The 12,509-nt window shown below is 42.8% G+C and overlaps 1 protein-coding gene across 4 annotated transcripts in view; it reads left to right on the top strand.

Annotated features, from left to right (window-relative positions):
- Pxk (PX domain containing serine/threonine kinase like) overlaps positions 1-12,509 on the top strand; it is a 76,220-nt gene that overhangs the window by 49,800 nt on the left and 13,911 nt on the right. For all 4 annotated transcript variants that reach the window (XM_077796196.1, XM_077796195.1, XM_077796197.1 and 1 more), the window contains 7 exons: positions 679-780; positions 2,616-2,777; positions 3,140-3,257; positions 4,503-4,581; positions 7,160-7,208; positions 11,015-11,092; positions 12,126-12,212. In XM_077796196.1, the coding sequence (XP_077652322.1) occupies positions 679-780; positions 2,616-2,777; positions 3,140-3,257; positions 4,503-4,581; positions 7,160-7,208; positions 11,015-11,092; positions 12,126-12,212 (675 nt within the window). The remainder of the gene's footprint in view (positions 1-678; positions 781-2,615; positions 2,778-3,139; positions 3,258-4,502; positions 4,582-7,159; positions 7,209-11,014; positions 11,093-12,125; positions 12,213-12,509) is intronic.

Raw genomic sequence — 12,509 nt, 5'->3', positions numbered from 1 at the left:
TATGATCATGGTTACAAAGTTCTTTTGAGTTCCTTTAGATCTCATTATTAATACTCGATACCTAAGGTTCCAGAAGCTAGGCCTTGAGGATTTTATTTTAGTTTTCCTTTTATTTGGAAAGACTACACAGTTTGGTTAAAAAGAGTATTTCTTTTATTTTTATTTATTTATTTTTTTTAGTTGAATATGGACACAGTACCTTTGTTTTACTAATTTATTTATTTTATGTGGTGCTGAGGATCGAACCCAGTGCCTCACATGTGCAGGGCAAGCGTTCTACTACAGAGCCCCAGCCCCAGCCCCAAGAGCATTTCTTTTCACACACGAGGAAAGATAGGACATTTAATGATTGTATCCATTTCATTGTAGGCTTGGGTCAATTTTAAAGTTTGTCTAGAATGTAACCAAGCAGTTCTGAAGAGTCCTGACAGTATGCAGGGTTCAGGGGACTAACAAGGCCTTGACTAGGCACATCATCCCTGGGAAAGAGAAGGGACAGAACCCAGGTTATTCTCTTTCTATCCACTACACAGACTCTTATATTTTTAAACCCACATCCTGTGGGCTGGCCGTCTCTGGAACCTCCAGTGTCTGTAGGCTATTCCGTGTTCAGGAAGCTCAGGTGCAGATATAGGCTCCTCTGACACTTTCTAATGTGCTCTTTGTTCTTTTCAAAAGGCAAAACCAAAGGACCCATTCTTAAAAAAATACTGCAACCCTAAGAAGATTCAGGGCCTTGAACTCCAACAAATAAAAACATATGGACGGCAGATTTTAGAGGTAAGAGGTATTCAATTTTTGTTTAAGTGGCGCTGGAGTTTTGTCCACAATTATATTCTTCTTATGGAAAAGTTTTCAGGCAATATCCAAAACTGCTGACATTGTCTGAATATTTATAAACTGATGGCATTGCTATATTTTACCTCCAAAAGCAAATATTTGTGATGAAGGTGGCGGTAATTTACATTTATAAAATTCTAAAAGTGTTAGCTATTAATAACTTTGGTGTCTGACTTTTAAGAACTTTGGTATGAGGATGCCTGGTTTTGTGTTTGGTTGACCTTCATCTCTGTGCCAAGACTTTTGTTTTGTTATATGGGATATATACCCATGTAGTTCCCTTACAGATATATAATCAGTATTGAAAGCCTTTCCCATTTGGGCTGGAGGTTTAGCATCACAAGACCTGAGGTTCAATCCCTAGCACCAAAAAGAAAAAAGAAAAAAAAAGAAAGAAAGAAAGAAGAAAGGAAAGGAAAGCCCTTTCCCATATCATCCTCTAAATCATATTTTCTAGACTTCCTGACCTGTGCAGCCCTATCATAAAAAAGACTTGAGCATAAACCTCCGTTGTGTATATGTAACTATATATATTACATACATGTACTACTCATAATATATTTTACACACTGTAAGTTAAATAAGGTGAAGAGTTTAAAAATCAACAGTAGGGGGCTGGGGTTGTGGTTCAGTGGTAAGTGCTTGCCTGGCATGTATGAGGCACTGGGTTCAAACCTCAGCACCACATTAAAAAAATAAATAAAGGTATTGTATCCATCTACAACTGAAAATAAATAAATAAATAAAGTCAACAGTGGGGAAGTTGTGGTATTTTCTTTCAGTCCTCAGTAGACTGACCTGGGCACCCCCCTTTAACTGCTGCCGCTGTGACTCGCCAGGTCTTTGCAGGGCTGTATTGAGGCATCTCTATTCCGGGGTCAAGCCACTTTTTTAAAATGGCAGCTGAAAAGTTTGCTTCTTTTTATGGGAGCCTGTTGTATGTTTCTGTTAATAAATAGTCACATGTGTCCTGAGAAGAGATTGGACTAAAGACATTTGCAAGTCAGTCCCTTTTCTGGAGTACCTGTCAGAAGTGCTGAGAAAACAGCTTCATTCATTAATGCAGGAGGATCGGGACTGCCCTGGAGAGAGCTGGCCTGTTGGGATCAGAAACCACTTAAATCAAAGCCTTTTGGCTTCAAAGCTATTTGCTCCAAACTCTTCTCTATTCTTTTTTGTTTATTTTTGGTACCGAGATTGAACCCAGGGGCATTTAACCGCTGAGCCACATCCCCAGCCTTTTTCACATTTTATTTTGAGACAGGGTCTCACTGAGTTGCTTAGGGTGTCACTAAGTTTCTGAGGCTGGCTTTGAACTCGAGATTCTCCTGCCTCAGCCTCCCAAGCTGCTGGAATTACAGTAGTGTGCCACCATGCCCAACCCTTCTCTATTCTTTGGAAAAGGGAACTTGGTGTTGCATCTCAGACTCACAGCCTGAGAGCATTCAGCATGACTCCAAAGGAACGGACAGAGGTAACGTTTTTCTTTAGGAATCGCCCCAGTGACCTGTTTGATATTGTTTCAAAACACATTGACTTTAAAAGAAAAACCAGGTTGTTTTTGATTTTTTGTTTGTTTTTTTCAGTGCTGGGGATTGAACCTAGGACCTTGTACATATTAAGCATGTGCTCTACCACTAAGCTATACCCCCAGCAAAAAAGAAAACACACACACACACACACACACACACACACACACACACACACACACAGTTTAACCTCTCATATCCAAGTGAGTTGGGAGGAAAATGTAACCTATGCAAATTTTTTAATAGGTATTAAAGTTTCTACATGACAAAGGATTCCCTTATGGGCACCTTCATGCCTCCAACGTGATGTTAGATGGGGACACTTGCCGGCTGTTAGACCTCGAGAATTCCTTACTGGGCCTTCCTTCCTTCTACCGGTCCTACTTCACACAATTCAGGAAAATCAATGTAAGTCACTAAAGCAATGAAGCAGTAGAGGACCCCTGATCTTCTCATGTAGGAAATAGTGCTAAGAAGAGAAAGGCAGAGCTGAGGTGGGCCTTACCCATTGGCCCTGTTTTTCTCAGGGAGCGTTGCTGGATAGGGCAAGGAAGGGGGTGAAATCATTAATTGGAAAATCACAGAGGTAGGACCATGATGTTTGGTCAGAATGATACCTTCTGAGCTTTCACGAAAGGCTTTGGGATTGCATTTTTACTGCCAATTGGGAGTAGGGCTGCCCCTGGGCCTGGTTTCTCAGTGGAAGCTTTGGGCAGGAGTAGGGGGTCTAGGTGGAGGATGAACGTGGCAGTGCTCTCTTTCTTCCACAGACGTTGGAAAGTGTGGACGTCCACTGCTTTGGCCACTTACTGTATGAAATGACCTATGGACGACCGCCAGACTCAGTGCCTGTGGATTCCTTTCCTCCTGCACCATCCATGGCTGTGGGTCAGTACAGGGTTTGGAGGGATCTCCTGGGCTCAGACAGAGCCACTCTGTTTCCAGAGTCCAGGAAGGACCTAGAGGACGTTACTATCCTCCACAACCAGAAATACACTTCAGCAAACATTCAGGTGGCTTGACAATTGGTGGGGCCATCTGAAACCTTCAGGAAACTTCTTGTAAAATGCATTAGCATTTAAAAAAATATATCTGTATTTATTTTTATGTGGTGCCAAGGATCGAACCCAGTGCCTCACACATGTGAGGCAAGTGTTCTACCTCTGAGCTACAGCCCCAGCCATGCATTAGCATTTTGAAAGTAGAGGGACATAAAGAGAAGTATAGCCAGCATGAGTCTTAATCAGAAGCAAAAGCCAGGGCCCAGCAACTTGAAGCCAGTCTTGGGGACACTGGCAGGTGTCAGGAGTCAGAACAAGGCTGGAGCAGGACTGGAACAGGAGAGCCATGGGTTAGAAGCCTGGCAGAGAAGAGCCCAGCAGGCCCAGCCAGGGGTGCAGGGTCACAAACATTCTGGATCCAGGAGCTCTTCCAGCATTACCTGAGTAGGCCCAGGAGAGCCAAAGGGTAGGTGGGAGTTACCTTCTACAGGAACTAAAGCCGACTCACCCAGGGGCCCTCCTGTTCTTCCACAGCCAGCTGAGAACTCAGCTGGAGCGGAGAGAGGAGAGCAGGGTGGCTCTTGGACCATCATCCAGGAACATACAAGTCAACACTCCAAAAGTGTGGAGAGAACAGGCCCCCAAGACTATTTTGTGTTGAGTTTGAACAGCCAAAACTGAACAGTGACCTTCAGATAGAAAGTCTCTGCTGTTTTTGATGCCATCCAAGGTGTTGGATAACGAGGTATCAACAGCTGGCATTTCGTGTTTGATTTAAATCAGGCAAGCAGCAAAATGACTTTCAAGTTCCAAATTGTGCTTCTGTGTAGGGTTTACTTCTTTTCTGAAAGAATAAACACTTTTTATGAATGAGTCCCAATTATCTTTGGAATACACTTGGCTTTCTGTCAGCGTGTGGCTCCTGAGGCATTTCTTTTGAGTCATTGGGAACACGAGTGTTGCCAGCATCCCCCCTCCCCCCATGTATGCCATCTGTCTGTGTGTGAAGAGTTTTGACACTGTCCTGATCAGCCTGCAGACAGTTATTACAAAGCGGTGTCAAACTTTTCATCACCAAGCGGATTTGCCAACGTGTTCTGTGGAACTAAAATGTGTATCTGTTCATTTCAAGTGGCCGTGTTGGAGTCTACGCTGTCTTGTGACGCCTGTAAAAATGGCATGCCTACCGTCTCCCGGCTCTTACAGATGCCGTAAGTCAATTATATGCATTGCTTGTCACCTTGATAACTGTTGAACACCAGACCGCTGTGCCTGGTACTGTACTAAGGACTGAATTGTGGTCCCGGTGGAGTTGAAGTGACCTGCTTGCTGATGGTCACTTGCAGCATGATACCATGACCTCCCCGCTCTCTCATGTTGTCCTTGAACATTAATGTCCTTTTATGTGTGTCTCTCCTCTGTCAACGTTAGCATTGTGTGTGTGTGTGTATGTGTGTGTGTACATGTGAAGCCCCAAACTTAGGAATGCCAAAGGAGGGCCTTCTCAAGCCCCTCTCCTTGCTAACCTGTTTGAGCGTGCCAGTTAGCACCCAGCTGTGGGTAGTTCGCAAGCACAGGGCCTTGGGAGGTTTGCCCTTTAGGAGAAGGCAATGTATTTCTGGGCTTCTGAGCTTTGTTTGCTCATTTCCCCACTGGGTACTATTTGTTGAACTTCTAGCCTGTATCAGGCACTGTGCTAAGGGCTGTGCATTCAGAAGACATTCTCCCTTAAACAGAGTTAACAATACTTTTTTTTTTTTTTGGTACTAGGGATTGAACCCAGGGGCACTTAACAACTGAGCCACATCCCCAGCCCTTTTTATATTTTATTTAGAGACAGGGTTTCACTGAGTTGTTTAGGGCCTTGCTAAGTTGCTGAGTCTGCTTTGAACTCGCGATCCTCCTACCTCAACCTCCTGAGAGATTACTTCATCAAAGCAGTTGATATAGTGCTTTGGGGCCTTTCTTTTAGGTACATTTTCTATTCCTTTATGGAGAAGAAGCTGAGCTAAGGTTAAGGAGGATGTGGCTGGAGTCAGACAGACCTAAGGTGGATCCCAGGTTTGCCACTTCCACCTGGGAAACTGTGGGAGTGGAGTTTCCCAGGCCCATTGCTTTCTCTGTACCAGCTTGTTGTGTAACAGATGGACTCAGAAACAATAACAGAGGCAAAGGAGGCAAGGGACAATTTGAAGAGTGTGCAGCAAAGTTCAAAGAAGGTGTATAACTTCAGATTCCTTGTTCATTATTCTCATGAGTGTTTAGAAAGGACCTTCTGTAGGCCAGGAGCTGTCCTGGTCCCTGGGGAGACAGATGAATGGTAGAAACAAACCTGCCCTGTGGATATGACATTGGAATATTCCACAGATCCACAGGAGCATCTATGTCCAGACCCACTGCTATTATAAAAATATGCATGCATATGGAAAAATGGATCCAGTTGAGAAAGCAAAGTAATTTCTACCTGGGCATGATGGTACATGCCTATAATCCTAGCAACTTGAGAGGCAGAGGCAGGAGGATCTCAAGTTTGAGGCTAGCCTCAGCAACTTACCAAGACCCTGTCTCAAAATAAAGAAAAAAAGGTTTGGGTATATAGCTAAGTGATAAAGGACCCCAGGGTTCAATCCCCAGTATCAAGAGCAAAACAAACAAAAAACCCAAGTAATTTCTACCCAAAGTTTTATAACAAAATGCATTTGTAGGGAGGAGGCAGCGTGTTCATTTACTTGATTTTGCATTTGTACTCTCTTCTCCAAAGCACTTCCATTTTCCTCCCAGGCTTCTAGTTCTAAAGTGAATCCAAATATATTTTTCTTCACCCAAGTCTCCATCCTGTGGGCTTCATCCTTGACAAGAGCCCAGGGTGAGGGGTGATTTATGTTCAAGTAAATGTGTTTTTTGGAAGTAAATAGAGGCCTGGCAGGGGAGGGTCAGGAGGTTGGGGAGTCCTCTGAGGAAAAGGCAGTCCTATGGCTTCTGCTTGGGATGAATTTCCTGTCTTTACAAAGTAGGGAATGGTCAAATGGGCACTATCCAAGCAGCCATTTTCATCAAAGCAGTTCAGAATTCCTCATGCTATTGTTTTTAATATTTATTTTTTAGTTATAGGTGGACATAATATTTTATTTTTATGTAGTGCCGAGGCTCGAACCTAGGGCCTCATGCATGCTAGGCAGGCACTCTACCTCTGAGCCACAACCCCAGCTCCCTCATGCTATCATTCTTAATGACTGGCTTTGGAAGAGAGAATTGCTGTTCTCCAAAAGCTGCTGTTTTTTAAAATTATGCATGAGAAACATTAGAAAAAAATATTTTTCTCTTGGATTCCAATCAGGGCAATTCTTTTCCACTTCCTCTTTATTTTGCTGGGCTCTAGAATAAATTTTGTCCTTTTCTGAGGCATAAATAAATAAATAAAAAGAAGAATAACAGATATTTTGTTTAGAAATATCTACTACATGTATTATTTGTCATATTTTTGCAAAAATACTTTTTTTTTCCCCAAATACTATATTGCCCCATGGTGGGGAAACCATCTCCCCCACACAGCTGGTCCAGTGCTCCCTAATATCCCTGAGCCACTGGGGAGGGAGTTCCTGAGATCACACTGGGTGGCCCGTAAACTGCTTTGCGTTTGTGGGTAAACTTGGAGTGGTGGCTTGGCTGGGGCTGAGTATGTGGTGGGAGAAGGGAGACCTCAGGTATTATAGGTGTCTTAATATGCCTTGATCTTACTCTGGGAATATACCTGGTTTAAAAAGGGTTTTTGTTTCTTTCTTTTTACAGATTATTCAGTGATGTTTTACTAACCACTTCTGAAAAGCCACAGTTTAAGGTAAAGCGAGCGATTATATCTTTTTTTTTTCTTTTTTTGTTTGTAACACAAATAAGTTAGCCTTGAAAGTTACCTTTTTGTTCAGTCATATAAGAAACTGTAGACAATAGGGAAAAATTGAAAGTAATCTAAATACTGTATAATTAGGAGCTAGTTTTATCATCTCTAGTACATTTATTTGGAAAAAAAGAGTAAATCCAATAAAAGTGAAATGTATTAAGGCATTATAATAGTATGTAAAGCAATTATGATTTGGGCTAAGTTTTTTTTTTTAAGCTGAGTATGAAATATACTGTGTAAAACCACATATCTGTGTCTAGAGAAAAGTCTGGAAGGAAGTCGCGGGGGAAGCAGTGGTGTGGTGTCATGGGAAGAGCATGAAAAACCAGAGTAATGCTTTGCTTGTAGGATACCAGCCATTACCTACAGTGGGGCTTCTCAACTGTGGCATTTGATTTTTGGGCTGGATAATTCCTTAATGTGGGAGCTCCCGGCCCGTGCACTGCAGGGTGTGAAGCAGAGGCCCTTCCTTCATTGTGGCAACCAGAAATGTCTCCAGGCAAGAACTGGGGATGTAGCTCAGTGGTAGAGCACTTACCTGGCATGTGTAAGACCCTGGGTTTGATCCCCAGCACCACACACACACACACACACAAAAAAAAAAAAAAAAAAAAAGAAGAAGAAGAAAAAGAACAAGAAAGAAAGTCAAAACAAAAACAAAAATACCATGACAGTGTCTCCAGACATTCCAGATAAGGGTCTACAAAACTGCACCCAGTTGAGAGCCACTGACAAGTGGCCACTGGCAAGTACCTAACCTTCTAGTTGCTGTCTACTTGCGTGTCCCACTGGGGAGTAATACCAGCCTGTCATTGGTCAACTGAGACTACTTTCGCACACTCCTCATTCAGGTCCCATCTCTCACCTGCATGCAGATTTGGGCGGGAGGCTGACATGTAATTTTGTGTCGTCTCTCTGTTTTGCAAAAAAACATGTCATGCTATTATGATGAAAACGAACAAAGCAAAGAAAGAAAGAAAAGAAAACCAAGGTGAAGCTAGATTGTATAAGTGAGAAATGTTTCCCTCTGCTCTGTTTGCTAGTGTCGTGATGGTCAAAAGGTGCAACTTATGCAGTTGAGGGGGAGAAATAAAGAATGTCCACACGCTTTTGTTCTTTTCAATGCTTTATTCACTCAAATCGCTCAATACAATTTCACTCTATAGGTTCTTACTCAAGAAAATGACAATCCTTAATGCTAGGCACTGCAATAGACATGATCAATTCACAGCAAACAATTCTAGATTAATTCTAAGCACTGCAAACACAATCATGACAGGCTCACAACAGACAGATATTCCCTCTGCATTCTAAGCTCAAGTGTCAGAACAAAAGCCTCCAGCCTTAGGCTTTAAGTCGAGCAGATGCACATTCACTCAGACCGTGGTGATCAGGTGAGGAACCAAGGCAGGCTTCTCCTGGGGTGGAGCTGACGGCCAGTTGAGGAGAGGGTCATAGAGACAAGTCACCCCTCTCACCCCGTCAAGATGTGACTGTAGAGTCTGAAAGCAGTGAGGAAGATGCAGAGGACCAGGCAAACTATGAGAAGAGCTGGGCTGTCAGTCCAGGCCGTCATCAGGCTCTCAGCGTGAGGGCATCAGTGTCGGCTGGCTGAATGTCTGTTCCTTTGCTCCATCACTTATACTAAGTTGGGGGGCTTCTGACCACCCTTCCAATCCCTGTCAGCGGCCATCAGATCTCTCAGTGACATCATTTGCCCTGGGGTTAAAGCATTAGGTCTGGTGATCCCCACCCTGATTTTCTTGCCTCTTCCCCTTATGGGGTGAGGACAACATGGCAGAGACTTCACTTTGAGCTTGTCAGGGTGGGGAGAAGTGACTTGTTTATGTCAGGACTATTCCTGATGATCATATTGGAGGGCTCCGTAGGTGTGCCAGGAGAGACTGCAGGTTTCAAACTGGAGTTTTAAAATGGAGTCGCTTAGGCTCAGGCCTAAGGCCATCCTTACAGCTCGTCAGAGAAGTTCCCACAGAGTAAATGGTTTCTTTGGATTCTGAGGTAGGAAGAAATAAAAATAAATTCATCTCCTTCACTGAAATCTCTTAGGAAATGTATTAATTCAGGCTTTCAATAAATATACTCTCTCCCAGCCAGACTTTCTAGTCCCTAGGATTTGGGGATTAGTGTTAGATTTTACTCCTTCTCTAAGCCAGCAACCCTTTCCATAAAAACAATATGATTTTAAAAAGTAGAACTAAGTTCCTGTAGATGTATTGACTGTGGAGGTTACACAGGAAACTGGTGACACTCGCTGACCCCAAGGAGGGCAGTGATGTAGGAGACTTTTCACTGTGTATGTACCTTTTTACACCTTTTGGATTTTGAACTAACTATATGACCTACTAAAAATAAATTAAATTAAATTTTAATTTTTAAAACAATAACAAAAGACAAAAAGTTCAACATGCTCTGGGTGTCTCTTTTCCAGGTCTGGACTCCTCCTGGTTTGAAAAGCTAATAAATTAAGAAATAACAGGGCTGGGCATGGTAGCACACACCTATAATCCCAGTGGCTTGGGAGGCTGAGGCAGGAGGATTGCAAGTTCCAAGTCACCTCAGCAACTTAATGAGGCTCTGAGCAACTTATCAAGACCCTGTCTCTAGAAAAAAAAATATTAAAAAGGGCTGGGGATTTGGCATAGTGGAAAAATGTCCCTGGGTTCAATCCCCAGAACTGGGTGGGGGGGGTGTCATTGCCAAATCTAATGTCATGAAGCTTTTATCCAGTGTTTTCTTTTAGTTTTATGGTTTTAGAACTTACATTTAGGTCTTGAATCCATTTTAAATTAGTTTTATGAATGGCGTAGGGTTCAGCTTCACTCCTTCGCATGTAGATTTCCAATTTTCCCAGCACCATTTATTGAAGACAGTTCTTTGTTCATTGGATGTTCTTAGCACCCTTGTCAAAGATCATTTGACTGCATATGAGGGTTTTTTTCTTAGGTTCTCTGTACTGTTCCATTATTCTAGGTGTCTGTTTTTACATCAGTATCACACTAGGGGTTTTTTGTTTTTTGTTTTGTTCTAGGGATTGAACCCAGGGTGCTTAGCCACTGAGCCAGTGTCCCTAGCCCCCCCCCCCCTTTTTTTTAAGAGAGAGAGAGAGAGAGAGAATTTCAATATTTATTTTTCAGTTTTCGGCAGACACAACATCTTTGTTTGTATGTGGTGCTGAGGATCGAACCTGGGCCGCACACATGCCAGGCTTAAGCCACATCCCCAGCTCTCTAGCCTTTTTTTATTTAGAGACAGGGTCTCTGAGTTGTTTGGGGCCTCGCTAAGTTGCTGAGATTGGCTTTGAACTCACGATCCTCCTGCCTTAGCCTCCTGAGTTGCTGGGATTACAGGCATGTGCCACCTCACCTGGCATCACACTGTTTTGATTACTGTAGCTATGTCATTATTTTCAGACTCAAGATGTTTGAGCTTTCCAACTTTGTTTTTCTTCTTCAAGATTATTTTGGCAGTGTGAGATCCACTTGAATTACTTGAAGTGTAGATTATGCCTCTGTTTTAGTTTTATGTGTTCATTGCTAAAAAATGCCCAAGAGGTGAGTGTGTTAGGGACACTAAATGTGGCTGGGATAGCATTCAAGTGGACAGCTCGAACTGGTTTTATTCCAGAGAGCCTCCTCTGGGTAATCAGCTACTCCTCATGGACTCCAGGATTCAGGAGACTCTCCAGTCCCTTCATTCAATAGATGATGTACTTTTTCTTCTTTCAGATTCCCACAAAGTTAAAAGAGGCATTGAGAATTGCCAAAGAATGTATAGAAAAGAGACTAATTGAAGAACAGAAACAGGTAAGTTGATCACAGTTCTTCATCGCCTTTTGGTCTTTTGTGTCCGCATCCTCTGCCATGGTATTCGCCAGGGGGTTGGGTATTTATTTATTTATTTATTTATTTATTTATTTATTTATTTATTTATTTATTGGGTTCTGGGGATTGAACTCAGGGGCACTGGACCACTGAGCCACATCCCCAGCCTGGCTTTGTATCTTTGTATTTTATTTAGAGACAGGGTCTCACTGAGTTGCTTACGGCCTCACTGTTGCTGAGGATGGCTTAGAACTCGGGATTCTCCTGCCTCAGCCTTCCTAGCCTCTGGGATTACAGGTGTGCACCACCACACCTGGCCAGCGGTTGAGTTTTGACTGATTTTTCATGCCCTAAACATTTTGTGCTTGGTTGCTCTCAACCACATTCCAAGCTGGCTACTGGGACAAAGGGCCAAATATTCACAATCTACCCACAAGCAGCTCAGTCTATGGGGGGAAAACACATGGCACAAAGGGTGGTCATTCTTTATGATCAGGGCATGCTAGGTGGTTAGGAGTATGTGTAGTCCATGCCCTAAAGATACCAGGAACTGGCCAGCTGTGATGGTGCATACTGGTAATCCCAGTGACTTGGGAAGCTGAGGCAGAAGGATGACAAGTTTGAGGCTGGCCTCAGCAACTTAGTAAAGCCCTGTCTCAAAATAAAATGAAAAGGATTGTGGCTGTGGCGCAGTTGAAAGAGTGTTTGCCGAGCTGCATGAAACCCTAGATTCAGTCTCCAGTACCAATAAGCAAATTAATAAAACTAAGATGCAGGGAAGAACCTGGGGAGTGAGAAGTTGTGCATCACCTGACATACTTACTCCTCCCAGACATTCAGACCTAAGCCAGGAGACAGGGAGGCTGAGTTAAAAAAAAAAAAAAAAAAAAAACAAGATTGTTGATTGTTTTACCCAAATAATTTGATTTGGCAAAGCATATTGGAGAAGATTTTCTTTAGGAAAATGCCTTATGTAGGATGTGCTTACATTGTGGTGGATTGTGATCTCTTAAAGATTCACCAGCATCGAAGACTGACAAGAGCTCAGTCACATCATGGATCTGAAGAAGAAAGAAAAAAGAGAAAGATCTTAGCTCGGAAGGTAAGCCTGGCATCTCTGAGTTCCTGGTGAATGCTCGACTAGTGTGAGGAAAGTTCTAGGTGAACATTTAATGACTTTGTGCTGTATCTCCTTGAAAGCTGAAAGTACTTCCAGATGACTGGTTTGGAGCTTTTTAAAAGCCACATAATATCAGCAGTGTAATGGACCATATAGTTTCCTGGCTTACTGAGGTTGTTATGGCAAAATGTAATTGGTGGAAATGATCGGCCTGAGATAGTAAAGTCAGCATTCTGGGTTTTATTTCCCTCTTTAGTTTTGGCTTGTGGCTTCTTCACT

The sequence above is a fragment of the Urocitellus parryii genome, chromosome 3 (genome assembly GCF_045843805.1).
Source record: "Urocitellus parryii isolate mUroPar1 chromosome 3, mUroPar1.hap1, whole genome shotgun sequence".
In the NCBI taxonomy this organism is placed as follows: Eukaryota; Metazoa; Chordata; class Mammalia; order Rodentia; family Sciuridae; genus Urocitellus; species Urocitellus parryii.
This window is presented reverse-complemented; position numbering and strand designations above follow the sequence as displayed.